Source organism: Physeter macrocephalus, chromosome 11 (assembly GCF_002837175.3).
Source record: "Physeter macrocephalus isolate SW-GA chromosome 11, ASM283717v5, whole genome shotgun sequence".
NCBI lineage: Eukaryota > Metazoa > Chordata > Mammalia > Artiodactyla > Physeteridae > Physeter > Physeter macrocephalus.
Window position 1 is genome coordinate 146,133,525 of NC_041224.1, and position 13,385 is coordinate 146,146,909.

At 44.8% G+C, this 13,385-nt stretch overlaps 1 protein-coding gene across 12 annotated transcripts in view; it reads left to right on the forward strand.

Annotated features, from left to right (window-relative positions):
* Positions 1-13,385, forward strand: part of FNTB (farnesyltransferase, CAAX box, subunit beta) — an 84,732-nt gene that overhangs the window by 16,394 nt on the left and 54,953 nt on the right. For all 12 annotated transcript variants that reach the window (XR_003682000.1, XR_003681999.1, XR_003682001.2 and 9 more), the window contains exon 2: positions 7,034-7,098. Coding sequence is in view for 8 of the 12 variants with exons in the window: in XM_028496005.2 (XP_028351806.1) it covers positions 7,034-7,098 (65 nt within the window). In the remaining 4 variants the exon portion in view is untranslated. The remainder of the gene's footprint in view (positions 1-7,033; positions 7,099-13,385) is intronic.

A 13,385-nucleotide genomic window follows, 5' to 3' on the forward strand; every position in this document is an offset into this window, starting at 1 on the left:
AAAAAAAAAAAAAAAAAAAAAAAAAAAAGACAAGACACTTAGGATTTCTATTATCCTTGACAAGTCAAGTTCTAAATTACTTTACCCTCTTTTTTAAAATTTGCGTTTAAAAAGATGGCAGAGATAAGGGTTCCTGAGAAGACCAGATAGGACACTTGCATCTCAAAGATACGGCACATTCCTCCTAGGATGACTGTTTCCCCTTTGTTTAATACTTACAAGTCTCTTAAGATAAATAGGGAAGGTTTGGGGAGTGGTAAAAGGATTGGTGGGTTTTGGATTATTTTTGGAGCCACACCTCTGGTCCTGTAAAGACTACATTTGTAAAACAAGGACAGTTTTGTTTTCTTTTTCAAAGAATTGGGTGGTTACCTCAATGATATTGAAGGACTGACATACCCATTCATTTAAGTTGAAAAGTTTTACTTTTCCTCATTTAGCTTAGGGGAGAAGGCCTCTTCCAAAATTGGGAATAAAGGGTCAGCACTTGTAAGGGTCAGAGGGAGGGGAATAAAGCAATAAAAAGTACACCTTGGTGGTCACACTGGTTTTCTGGGGTTAACAGAAGGAAGAAAGAAAGAAAGAGAGCAGGAATGAGCAAGAATGCAAGAATGTGGGAGAAAAACCGCAGAGTCGAGATGAGTATAGAGATTAACAATTCTGTCCTGGATCTGCTGTTGCGTGTGCACAAGCAACAGGATTGACCTGCCGGTCAAAAATGAGCAGACATTGGCAGAGCGTCCTCCCCAGTATACCTGGCTTGCAGCATCGCACGGGCCTCTTTAGGACCAAAACCTAACTCTCAACATTCTTACCTTATCACCATCCCTTCGTGATCGCCAGCTGAAACCATGCACCTCAGATTGGGCCTTGAACCCATGTGGCGGGACTGGAACCCGGCCAAGACCCTGATTTGGACTTAAACCCAAGAGGCTGGGACTTGAACCTGGCCAAAATCCACAATTTTCCAACTGAGATCACACACCTGGTTTTAGGACTTAATGAAGCTCAGTTTCTTGATGTCTCATCGCAGAAAGAATTCAGTGAGAGAGAAAGTGATAGGTAAGAAGTGGATTTAGGGACTTCCCTGGTGGCGCAGTGGTTAAGAATCTGCCTGCTAGTGTAGGAGACACGGGTTCGAGCCCTGATCCGGGAAGATCCCATATGCCGTGGAGCAACTAAGCCTGTGTGCCATAACTACTGAGCCTGCACTCTAGAGCCTGCGAGCCACAGCTACTGAGCCCGCGTGCCACAACTACTGCAGCCCGCGTGCCTAGAGCCTGTGCTCCACGACAAAGAGAAGCCACCGCAATGAGAAGCCTGCACACCTCAACAAAGAGTAGCCCCCCGCTTACCACAACTAGAGAAAGCCCCGGGCACAGCAACAAAGACCCAACGCAGCCAAAAAATAATAAATAAATAAATTTATTTTTTAAAAAAAGAAGTAGATTTATTTAGAGAGAAACACACTCCACAGACAGAGTGTGGGCCATCTCAGAAGGTGAGCAAGGCACCAGGGTAAGGGGTTGTCAGTTTTTATAGGGTTGGGTAATTTCCTAAGCTAATGAGTGGGAGGAGTATTTCAGCTATTTGGGGAAGGGGCAGGGATTTCCAGGAATTGGGCCACCGCCCACTTTTTGATCCTTATGGTCAGTCTTAGAACTGTCTTGGCGCCTGTGGGTGTGTCATTTAGCTTCCTGATGTGTTACAGCGAGTGTATACTGAGACTCAAGGTCTAGTGGAAGTTGACTTGTCTGCCATCTTGGGCCCATTTGGTTCTAATCAGTTTATGTCATGTCCTCCGGCTATGTCATTCTTTCAAGGGTAGTGCCCTGCCCCCTTCCCTCCTGTTTCACTATGATGGACACAACTTTTCCTTTGGGGGTGTGTGTGTGTATGTTTATATGTGTGTGTATATACACACGTGTGTAGTATATATGTATATGACTTTTTTCCTCCCAAATCTTTGAAAGTAAGATGAAGATATTATGACGCTTTACCCCTAAATAATAAAGCATGTGTCTCTTAAGAATAATGTTCTTCTACATAAGGGCAACAATATCACACCTAAGAAAATTAAAAGTAATTCTATAATATCATCTAATATCCAATTTATTTTTATTTTTTATGTTTTATTTATTTTTTGTTTTGTTTTGTTTTGATTTTTGGCCAAGCCATGTGGCTGTGAGATCTTAGTTCCCTGACTAGGGATTGAACTCTGGCCCTCGGCGGTGAAAGCACGGAGTCCTAACCACTGGACCACCAGGGAATTCCCTCCAATTTATTTTTAAATTTCCCCAATTGTCTCAAGATTCTTTTTATATCTTTTTGGTGTGTGTTTTGAATCAGGAGCCAATCAAGTTTCCTTTATTTCAGGCTGTTTAAAATTTTTGAAGAGCTAATCCCTTGGGACTGAATTTTTTGGTGACTAGTCCTGATGGCATTTCTTATAACATTTCATGTAGCAATGTTTCTGAAACCGAACAGATGCTTTAGGATGTCATCCTTCTCCCAAGAGAGCCATATCACTTTCATTAACATGGTCACAAACTGTGTGCTTTGTGCTCAAGGGAAATGAACCTATGGGCTTTTTGCTGTTTATGCAAGAGAAAATTATCTGCTATTGTAGGGCTGTTAATAACCCTTTGTATTGCACTGTATTGGTAGCTGCTTTGCCTGTGGGAGCTCTCATGCAGAAAAAAGAAATTAACTAAAATAGAATAAATAGTCCCTTCCTTCGGGATGGAAAGGAAACATGGAAATTCAAGATAAAATTAAAGGCCAGGGAAAGCAGACATGCTTTAGCATCCCTATGTTGAAGCCGATCTCTCCCTCCTTCCTGCCTTCCTTCCCTCCCTCCTCCCTCCCTTCCTCCCTAATTCTGATTTGAGAGCTGTGTAGTGTTAGAGTTCTTCATGACTTAGGTAACTTTGTTTTTTAATAGTTACCCCCAGTTCTCCTATATTTAAAGTGAGAATTTTGGTAAAATTTTAAAAAGGAATTTAATTATAGATCTTGCTTCATAGACATTATGCAATTGTTGTGACTGCTTCTCTTAATTCTGTCCCAAAGGCTAAATTTCTAATTCTACTAATGTTTTGGAGGTCCCCAAGACCACTCCTAGGTTCACTGATTCACTAAGTGTTACCTGAAAACTGGTTTGCCTCTTGGTGAATGTTGAGCCAAAAGACACAACCGAGCCAAAGATCGGGAGAAGGAAGGATTTATTACTTGCAGCAAGTAAGGAGAACACTGGGGATCTTTCCCAAAGCAGCAAAACTGGGGAAGTTTTAAGCTAAGGGTACATGCATATTCATGATGGGGCTTGGGTGGTCAACAGAGTCCAAGCTTTAGTTGATTGAAGTCAGAAGTTCAGAAAAGGTCAACATCATCAGCCCTTAGATCCCAGAATGGCTTAGGCCAAAATGGCCTCTCTTATGTCAAGAAAACCATGCCTGGTTTTCTTTCTCCGGGGACCCTCTACCTTATCTGCTTACACAAAGATTCAGAGAACTCAGCATATAGCTGTACTCATGGTTATGATTTATTGCAACAACAGGCTACAGAACAAAATCAGCCAAGGGAAAAGGCTCATGGGGTGAAGTCTGCAGGAAACGAGGCACAAACTTCCAAGAGTTCTCTCCCAGTGGAGTCACAGAGGACGTGTTTAATTTCTCCAGCGTTGAATTGTGACCACAGATGCAGAGCTATCAGGGAAGCTCATTAGAGACTTGGTGCTCATGGTTTTTACTGGGGCTGGTCACATAGGCACCCTCTTTCTAGCATAATTCCAGACTCCCAGAAGGAAAATAGCTGTTCACCATAAACCACATTGTTTATACAGTTTAGGCTCAGTGAGCCTCTCTTATCAGTTCTGGGAATGGTGAGAGCCCTCCCGAGATCCAGGCTCCCAGACTCCAGCCAGGGTCTACCTTTCAAGTAGGCCTTTCTAAGGATAGTAGTCTCAGGCCTGCTGTGTTAACTTTTTTGTATACAACTAGCTTTCTTCCTTTCCTTCCACTATGCAAATCAGAACATTCAAAGAATGCTTACATCTTCCCAGTGACAAAATTACTACGATTTATATCACACTAGCAGACTGTATGTGGAGAAGGAGAGGCAAAAAAGGATGTTGCGTATTTTGGGGATTACTTTCATTTTCTTATCCTCAGGTGACTATTTTTTAATTTCTATATTAATCCATTACTATTTGTCAAAAAAATTTACAGGCTTATTGCTAGTATTATTTTAAAAGTTGTACTCTAAAAATCATACTTTGTGCTCTGAAGTGATCTTTTACTAGTTCCTAAAGACAAGCCACAGAATGGGAATATGACAAGGAACTTGTATCTATTGATAGAATATATAAGGACTTATTACAATTCATTAATAAAAAGACAACCCAATTTAAAAAAATGAACAGAGATCTGAATAGACATTTCTCCAAAGAATATCTACAAATGGCCAATAAGCCTGTAAAAAAATGCTCAACATCATTAGTCAACAGGGAAAGGCAATCAAAACTATAGTGAGGGCTTCCCTGGTGGCGCAGCGGTTAAGAATCCACCTGCCAATGCAGGGGACACGGGTTCGAGCCCTGGTCCGGGAAAATCCCACATGCCACGGAGCAGCTAAACCCGTGTGCCACAACTACTGAGCCTGCACTCTAGAGCCCGAGAGCCACAACTACTGAGCCCACGTGCTGCAGCTACTGAAGCCCACGCACATAGAGCCCGTGTTCCGCACCTAGAGCCCGTGTTCCGCAACAAGAGAAGCCACCGCAGTGAGAAGCCCGTGCACTGCAATGAAGAGTAGCCCCCGCTCGCTGCAACTAGGGAGAAGCCCACATGCAGCAACGAAGACCCAACGCAGCCAAAAATAAATAAATTAATAAATAAATTTCTTTTAAAAAAAACAACTAGTGAGATACGACTTGACACACACTAGGATGGCTATGATCAGAAACATAGATAATAATGTGTTGCTGAGGATGTGAAGAAATTGGAGCTCTCATATACTGCTGATGGGAATATAAAATGGTACAACTGCTCTGGAAAACAGTCTGGCAGTTCCTCAAATGATTAAACATAAAGTTATCATAATGAACCAGCAGTTCCACTCCTAGTGATGCCGAAAACTCGACCTCTGTGCGCTGGGGCTGAATCGAATCTTGGAGATAGAGTTTCGGGTGAAGTAGAAAAGAATAGCTTTACTGCTTTGGCAGGCAAAGGGGGAAACAGCGGGCTCCTGCCCAGAAAAACTGTGTGTCCAAACCTGGTGGGCAAATCTTTTTATTTAATGATCTTCCTGACATATGTTTCTTGTATTATTATTATTTTTTATCCCTTTCAACGTATGGCCAAGGAAGGCACGATTGAAAAATGCAGTCTGTGTTTCATTTAGGCTGGTGCTTTGTATTAGTCTCACATCAGTGTCTGGCATGGAGAAAACATCGTGAGGGGTCTGGGAGAACTTTCTTACTTCTTCTGAGTCGAATTCTCACAGTGACTTCAGTCTGTTTTTTGAAGTATTATAAATTCTTGGCCAGATAATCCCTGAAACTCATGTTCAAAGGCAAATACCAAAGCATATCCTAAAACCAAATATAAATGAATTTTAGATGGGCTGCCATTTTAGCTGATTCACATCACTGCTCCCCTCATCGTGAGTTTTGCACACTTGTCAAAGGGACTGGAAGCTCTAACTCAGGTGTTTCAGAAACAAATAATGCATTTTTGATATTTCCCAGAGAGGACATTATTATATTTTTATTTTATTTATTTATTTATTTTATTTTTATTTTTTTTTGTGGTATGCGGGCCTCTCACTGTTGTGGCCTCTCCCGTTGCGGAGCACAGGCTCCGGACGCGCAGGCTCAGCGGCCATGGCTCACGGGCCCAGCCGCTCCACGGCACGTGGGATCTTCCCGGACCGGGGCACGAACCCGTGTCCCCTGCATCGGCAGGTGGACTCTCAACCACTGCGCCACCAGGGAAGCCCAAGGACATTATTATATATCTTGAAATCTCAGCAAGGACTTGCCTCACCACAAAGCAGGGATGGCCGTGTTGGTGAAACCCTGTATCCCGTTGACCAGCCCCCTCCTGCACTGCCGTACCCTTTCCTTACAGAAGCTGTGCTGTGTGACCACATCATGGTGTGATCTTCAGAGGAGACAGGTCATCTCATTCCTTTTGTGACCTGACTTTCCGAGATCCTTTGTTCTATGGGACTCTGGAGTCTGGTGTGTGACACAGGTCCAATGACCAGATGTGCTATTTCTTTGATGTTTCCATGATTGATGTTCTTGTAAATCCCTTTGGGGATTTTAATACTGTTCAATCTATATTTAAACCATTAAATTTGACCATAAGAAGTAGGACCCCTGGCAGAAATTAATTGCATTTTTTAATTTTTTTATTTTTTTGCGGTACGCGGGCCTCTTACTGCTGTGGCCTCTCCCGTTGCGGAGCACAGGCTCCGGACGCGCAGGCTCAGCTGCCATGGCTCACGGGCCCAGCCGCTCCGCAGCATGTGGGATCCTCCCGGACCGGGGCACGAACCCGTGTCCCCTGCATCGGCAGGCGGACTCTCAACCACTGCGCCACCAGGGAAGCCCATTTAATTGCATATTTGAGAATGGCCGGTTAATGAACACCTAAACAACTTCATACAGCAGGCAGGAACAGGTCTTTCAAGCAAAAGGGGTCCATCTTCACCTGCTCCCTGAGTAACTGGTGCCAGGGTGCCAAACTCCAGAATCGCCATTAGTTTGGATATCATCGATTAGTTTAGTGGAGAAGTCGGTTGTGATGCTAATGTGATACAGGGCATTCTTTCTCTCTCTGTCCTTGTCCCAAGCCTGTCATCCTGCAGAGCCCCTGAATGCAGTCTTGTTATGCTGTGAGGTACAAAGTCACACCAAGGAACTCTAGCCAGTAGGCATTTGTGGCAATAGGAACATAAAGTTGATAAAGGTCTCATCTGGTCTCATCATTTGTTTTCTCTCTCCCATCTCCTGCATCCTTACCAGGCAAAAGTAGAAGAAAAGATCCAAGAGGTCTTCAGTTCCTACAAGTTCAACCACCTTGTACCAAGGTAAGCTGTGGTTAAGTGCTTGAGGGGATCCGGGAAATACCATCTCCCATGGGAGCCTTTCTTCTTTCCTCCTTGAGCTTGTCCAACCTCAGGGGATGAGTCCGCTGTGAGGCTGGTGTTCCCTGACCTTGTGTCTCCCTGGAGATGCTCCTGACCCCAGCTCCTGCCACTATTAGAATGCTGTCTAGAGGAGCTGCTCACTTGAACTGAGCCATCAGGTGTTCCATGGGAATGCCCTCAGGGCCTGAACCCTGAGCTCTGAAGGTGGAGAGAGGAAGTTCATGATCTTGAAGCTTAGTTCTGACCTGCTGCGCTGGTGTTCAGAACTCTCAAGTTTTTCATATGACCCTTTGAAACAGATGTAGAGTCCAGGGGGGTGGCAAACGATGGATTCCTTTGATGTATATTATGAGTTGACTGGGAAAATGTGAGAAGTTTGAGCTTCTCCCAGCCTGGCCCTTACTGGTGATTGTGCAGCAGATTCCCAAGGGCGACATTTCAAGTGAGAAATAAAATGCCTTTTGTTTTCCTTGGTGCTTAGTAAGTTGAAGCCTTCTGAGCTCTTTGATGTCAGAAATTCCAAAAGGAGGATTATAAGCAGAAACTTATTAATTTGAACCTTCATTTTCTCTTTTTTTCCCCCAATTTTGTAATGTATCACACTAGAATTTCATAAGCTTATTTCATTTATTCGCATTTCTCTTCTAATCACAGATTGCTTCTCTGAAACTGTCCTGTGTTATCTTTCCTGATCAGTAGTCCAAATTGTGTTTGGTCATTGTTTTATCTTAATGTTATAGCACTTTTCCTTGGCAGTCTCTGGACGTAGTCTGGTTGGGCTGCTGGCTGATTCTCTCTGGATGGGAAGCTGAAGGGTCTGAGGTCCAGCTTGACCTCCTTTATCATGTCTCCCAATTTCCTGAGGCCTCCTAACACACTAACTCCTGGCAAGTCAGTCTCTGGGTACTTCTGCTTACTGGAGCATTACAGATATTTCTGGCCTGAGTTAACTTTGTGTCTTTTATTGCCACCATTCCATTTTGCCCCTATTTCCATGAGAAGAAATTTAGTTAAAATATTCTGATTAGCCAAGGCAGAAAACAGTTGGAAAAATGGAAAGACAGGTGGAAAAGTTCTCTTCATCTTTCTTCCCTGAAGCAGAAAAGGAAAGCATCAACTAACCAGAGGAGTCTTCTTCCAAACTACTAACCTAAATTGCTACTTTAACCCATAGCCCAGACCTCAGTAAATGAATTATTGTCCTTGTCGTGAGCCACAGTTGGAGCTTAGCAAATGACACCATTTGTGTAAACAGCTCGGGGAGAAGGAGCTCTCTGCCCAGTACAGGCTGTTTCCCCAGAGGTGGTAGGACTTGGTGATGGTGAGGGGCATGGTGGCTTTAGGAGGGGTTTGTGGTTAGAGTTGCATCGCGATGACTCACCTGATTGTGCTCTGAGTCACTGTGCCCTGTCTCCAGCTCTGTGGACACATATCCTCTGTATTTCCAAAGGGACCTTTGATCATTTGACATTCCTTTTTCACCCACTATCAGAATAGAGCCCTTGGACTTTCCTTTTATTCTTACTGAGATGGGAGGGAGAATAGGAGGTTATAATCTGGGAGGAAGCTGTGTTTTGGGAGTGGTGGTAGAGGACAGTAAAGGAGTAAAATCCCCTGATTCATAGGTCTTAGGTCAGGTGTGGGTGGAAAACAAAAATGTTTCTGTTGGGTTTGTATCCTTTGTGGAAATAGAATATACCAGGGCTCTGGGTTTATGTCAGGAATCTGACATTTCCTATTTTGTCATTGTTGCCTATGAAAATGAGTGTTTTAAAGGATGCTAATTAGCATCTTATGTCACAGCATGCTAATTAATATTAGAGATATTACACACTGTGGCCAAATGGCTGAGAATGTAAATCAACTTATCAGTATAAGGCTGGAGCCAAACATCTTCACCATAGAATGAACTTCTGGGGTTGAAGAATAAATATGAAAATTTATCAGCATTTTAAATTACTATCACAATTACAATATTTAACATTTTACGAGTCAAATTTTTAAAGTCTAGTATTATATTGCAGGAACAAAACTTCCTTGTTAGCTAAAGTGAATATTCAGATAGAGCAATTAATCTAGGTGACATGGCTTGTTTGTGTTTCTGAGGTCATGCTGCTGATCAGATGTGGCAGAATCACACACACTCCTAGGATCACTGACCATGCCCAGGTCCAGGGATGCCAGGAATGATGCTGGGCGAGGCATCCATCTATTCAGCCTTTCAGAGCCACTGCCAAATAGAAGATTGGGCTGAAATTCAAGGCTGAAGCTGAATGTTGTTACATTCTACAGTTTATTCCCCATCCCAGAAATGATTTAACTCACTCAGACTGTGAAACATGCATTCTCACCTGGAGTGAGGTGGTCCCTCCCAAGGAGCTTTTGGACCATGCTTTGAACAGTTTTGTTTATCAGTATCCTGCTTTCCCATAAAAGTTAATTTTTCTTTCCCCGTGGTTAGTCATTCTCACAGTTTCACATACTTATGAATTTATCCTTTTCCATGTATTGTATTAGCTTTAGTAAGACACCTGAAATGCATAAACCACACACACACACACACACACACACACACACACACACACACACACACACACACACACAAACAGTCACATAAAATTTTTAAATTGTCGGGGAGTTCCCTGGTGACCTAGTGGTTAGGATTCCGGGCTTTCGCTGCTGTAACCCAGGTTCAGTTCCTGGTCTGGGAACTGAGATCCCTCAAGCTGTGCAGCGTGGCCAAAAAACAAACAAACAAAAAATTGTTTTTTTCTTGGGAAAAAGTAGCCTGGTGCTCCTTGTAAGGGAGAAATATTGATAATGCTAATAGAGCACTAAAGGTTAAGTGTTGGCAGTTGCTCTGAAGCCAAAATGCTCTGAGTAAAGCTCTCAAAGCAGTTTTCATACGGGCACTTGCTCAGCTTCCATGTTTTCTGCCATTTCTGTATGTGATGATACTTTAGCATTTCCCAAATCCTGAGCAGTTAAAAGATGTGGTCCCTGGGGCTTCCCTGGTGGCACAGTGGTTGAGAGTCTGCCTGCTGATGCAGGGGACACAGGTTCGTGCCCCGGTCCGGGAAGATCCCACATGCCGCGCAGCGGCTAGGCCCGTGAGCCATGGCCGCTCGTGAGCCATGGCCACTGAGCCTGCGTGTCCGGAGCCTGTGCTCCGCAACGGGAGAGGCCACAGCAGTGAGAGGCCCGCGTACCGAAAAAAAAAAAAAAAAAAAAAGATGTGGTCCTTCATACTGTTGTTCTTTCCAAGGTTCATACAAGTAAGTTCATCTTCCCTCCCACCCTCTCTCAAGTGACTTATTGCTTATGTGCCAGAGGCTTACTTTTTGACTGGAGAAGCCCCTGGCTTTAGTGGGTTTAAAACTCTCCCAGCAGCCAACAATGGACTGAATCCCTCTTCTCTCATCTGTCACAAACAAAGGCATGAGTCTCAGGGATGGTCCATGTTTAGGGGGAAGGAGTGTGTTTGCTGTCATTTGGTCTGCTGTGTTCATTTAAAGTCATTCATTCCTTCACCCCTTTGGCAATGGTATCTAGGGGATCAGGCACTGCTGGGCTCTGGGAACAGGGTGAGCAAGGCTGACCCAGGTCCTGCTCCTGATGGGCTCTCAGTCTCATGGGGAAGGTAGTTATTAAACAAATGAATTCAAAGAACATAGTTACCAAGGGGGTGACTGTCTCTCTCTCTCTCTTTTTTAAAAGTAAATTTCTTTCTTTTATTTATTTATTTTCGGCTGCATTGGGTCTTCGTTGCTGCACGTGGCCTTCTCCCTTGTTGCAGCGAGCGGGGGCTACTCTTCGTTGCAGTGCACGGGCTTCTCACTGCGGTGGCTTCTCTTGTTGCGGAACACGGGCTCTAGGCGCGCGGGCTTCAGTAGTTGTGGCATGCGGGCTCAGTAGTTGTGGCATGCGGGCTCAGTAGTTGTGGCTTGCGAGCTCTAGAGCTCAGGCTCAGTAGTTGTGGCGCACGGGCTTAGTTGCTCCGCAGCACGTGGGATCTTACCGGACCAGGGCTCAAACCCATGTCCTCTGCATTGGCCGGCGGATTCTCAACCACTGCGCCACCAGGGAAGCCCAGGGGTTACTGTCTTAAGAAGGGAACGTGGCGCTCCGAGAGAGAGTAACAGGGAGGGTGTAAATTAGGTTGGATGTAAATTAGGGAAGGTGTCTCAGTCTATTTGGGCTGCTGTAGCAACTTCCTGTAGATTGGGTGACTTAACGTTTATTTCTCACAGTTCTGGAGCCTGGGAAGTCCCAGATCAAGGCACCAGCAGATCTGGTGTCTGGCGAGGACCCGCCCCTCTGGTTCATAGATGGCATCTTCTCACTGTATTCTCAACTGGTGGAAGAAGCTCTCTGGGGTCTCTTTTATAAGAGCACTAATCCCTTCATGAGAACTCTACCCTCACCACCTAATCACCATGCAGAGAGGTCCCCACCTCCTAATACCATCACACTGGGGGTTAGGATTTCAACATAAGAGTTTTGGAGGGATGTAGACATTAAGTCTGGTAGCAGAGGCCTCTCAGAGAAAGTGACTCTTAGGCTGAGACCTGGAGGGTGAGTAGGAATTGGCCAATTTAGGAGGTGGTGGGACTTTTCCAGGCAGAGGGAAAACATGAGCTACAGCTCTGAGACTGAAAAGAGCAGAGTGCGGTGCACCCAAGGCAGTGTGACTGGAGCGTGGTGAGGGCATGGGACTGTACTGTACATGCTGCACGGTACACAAGTATTTCTAAGTTACTTCTCCAACAGTGGAACCAGACTGCCAATATCCTAAATATCTGTATTTATTTGGTCATTCCTGTGTGTCCCAATCTGGCACCCCTCTCTCCACAGCCACACAGATGCCCTCCTCAGCCACTTGAGCACTCGCGCCCTGCAGCGTGCCCTGCCACCCCCCTCCTGCTCAGAGCCTGTCTTGTTCTAGAGTTTTAGATCTAGAGGTGACTTGAGAATAAAAGAATGGTAAGAGTATTAGTTTGCTAGGGCTGCTATAATCAAATACCACTGATGGGGTGGCTTAAACAACAGAAATTTGTTTTCTCACAGTTTGGGAGGCTGGAATTCCAAGATCAGGGTGCTGGCAGGGTTGGTTTCTCCTGAGGTCTCTCTCCTTGGCTTGCAGAGGCCGCCTTCTCACTGTGTGTTCACATGGCCTTTTCTCTGTTTGGACTCCTCCCCAGTGTCACTCTTTTTATAGGATCACCAGCTCCCATTTAACCTTAAGTACCTCTTTAAAGGCCCTATCTTCAAATGCAGTCACACTGGGGGTTAGGGCTTCAACATATGAAATTGGGGGATGGGGGGGAGACACAATTTAGTCCATAACAGTAAGGCTCTTAGTACAGTCTCTGGCTGACCAAAAGAAACTGGATATATGTCCCTTCAATTTAAAAGAATCATAAACTTCAAAGAAGAAGTTAAAATTCAATCAGCATTGTGGCCCTTGAAGCTCTAGATAAACAAAGAAACATTTCCCGAGATTTTCAAATAACATTTACATATTAGCATTTTTGTGTGTGTGCTTGCATGCATGTGTATGTGTGTTTATGATTAAGTGGATGAAAGTGAAAGGACAGTTTCCCTTGTGGAAAAAGTCACTGAAAGAAATTTCTCTTCCCCTGCTTGTGGCTAAAGTTGGTCTTCAAATGAAACCAGCTAAAGGAATTCACTAGTTCCCTCTTAGCAGAGCTTCCAGGGCCTGGCTATCTGTGAGTGAGGTTCAGGGTGGGAGGAGAGCTATTGGGGAGCCCCCTTTGGGCTGCCTCAGGTCCCACCTCTAAGGACCAACTCAGAGCTGCAGAAAAGGTTCCTGGAAGCTTCTTTCGGTTAGATGTTTCTGGTCAGGTGAGGCTTCAGGTAGCTTCTTGTCACTTCAGGATCCTGAGGAGTAGCCAGAGTCTCTTCCTCCCTACACGTAGAAAAGCCTTTGCCTCTGAGGTCTTTCATTTCCTAGGACTGACAAGCCCCTTGTCAAATGAGAGGAGTGAGAAGACAAGGGAAAGGGTTCATTCTCCAGGGTTGGTTTTTTGTTTTCCCCACAATAAGGGGAAGGATTTGTTTGTGGCTTAATTCAGCTCTCTAGAAATACCGAGTCCTGGGCTTCCCTGGTGGCGCAGTGGTTGCGCGTCCGCCTGCCGATGCAGGGGAACCGGGTTCGCGCCCCGGTCTGGGAGGATCCCACGTGCCGCGGAGCAGCTGGGCCCGTG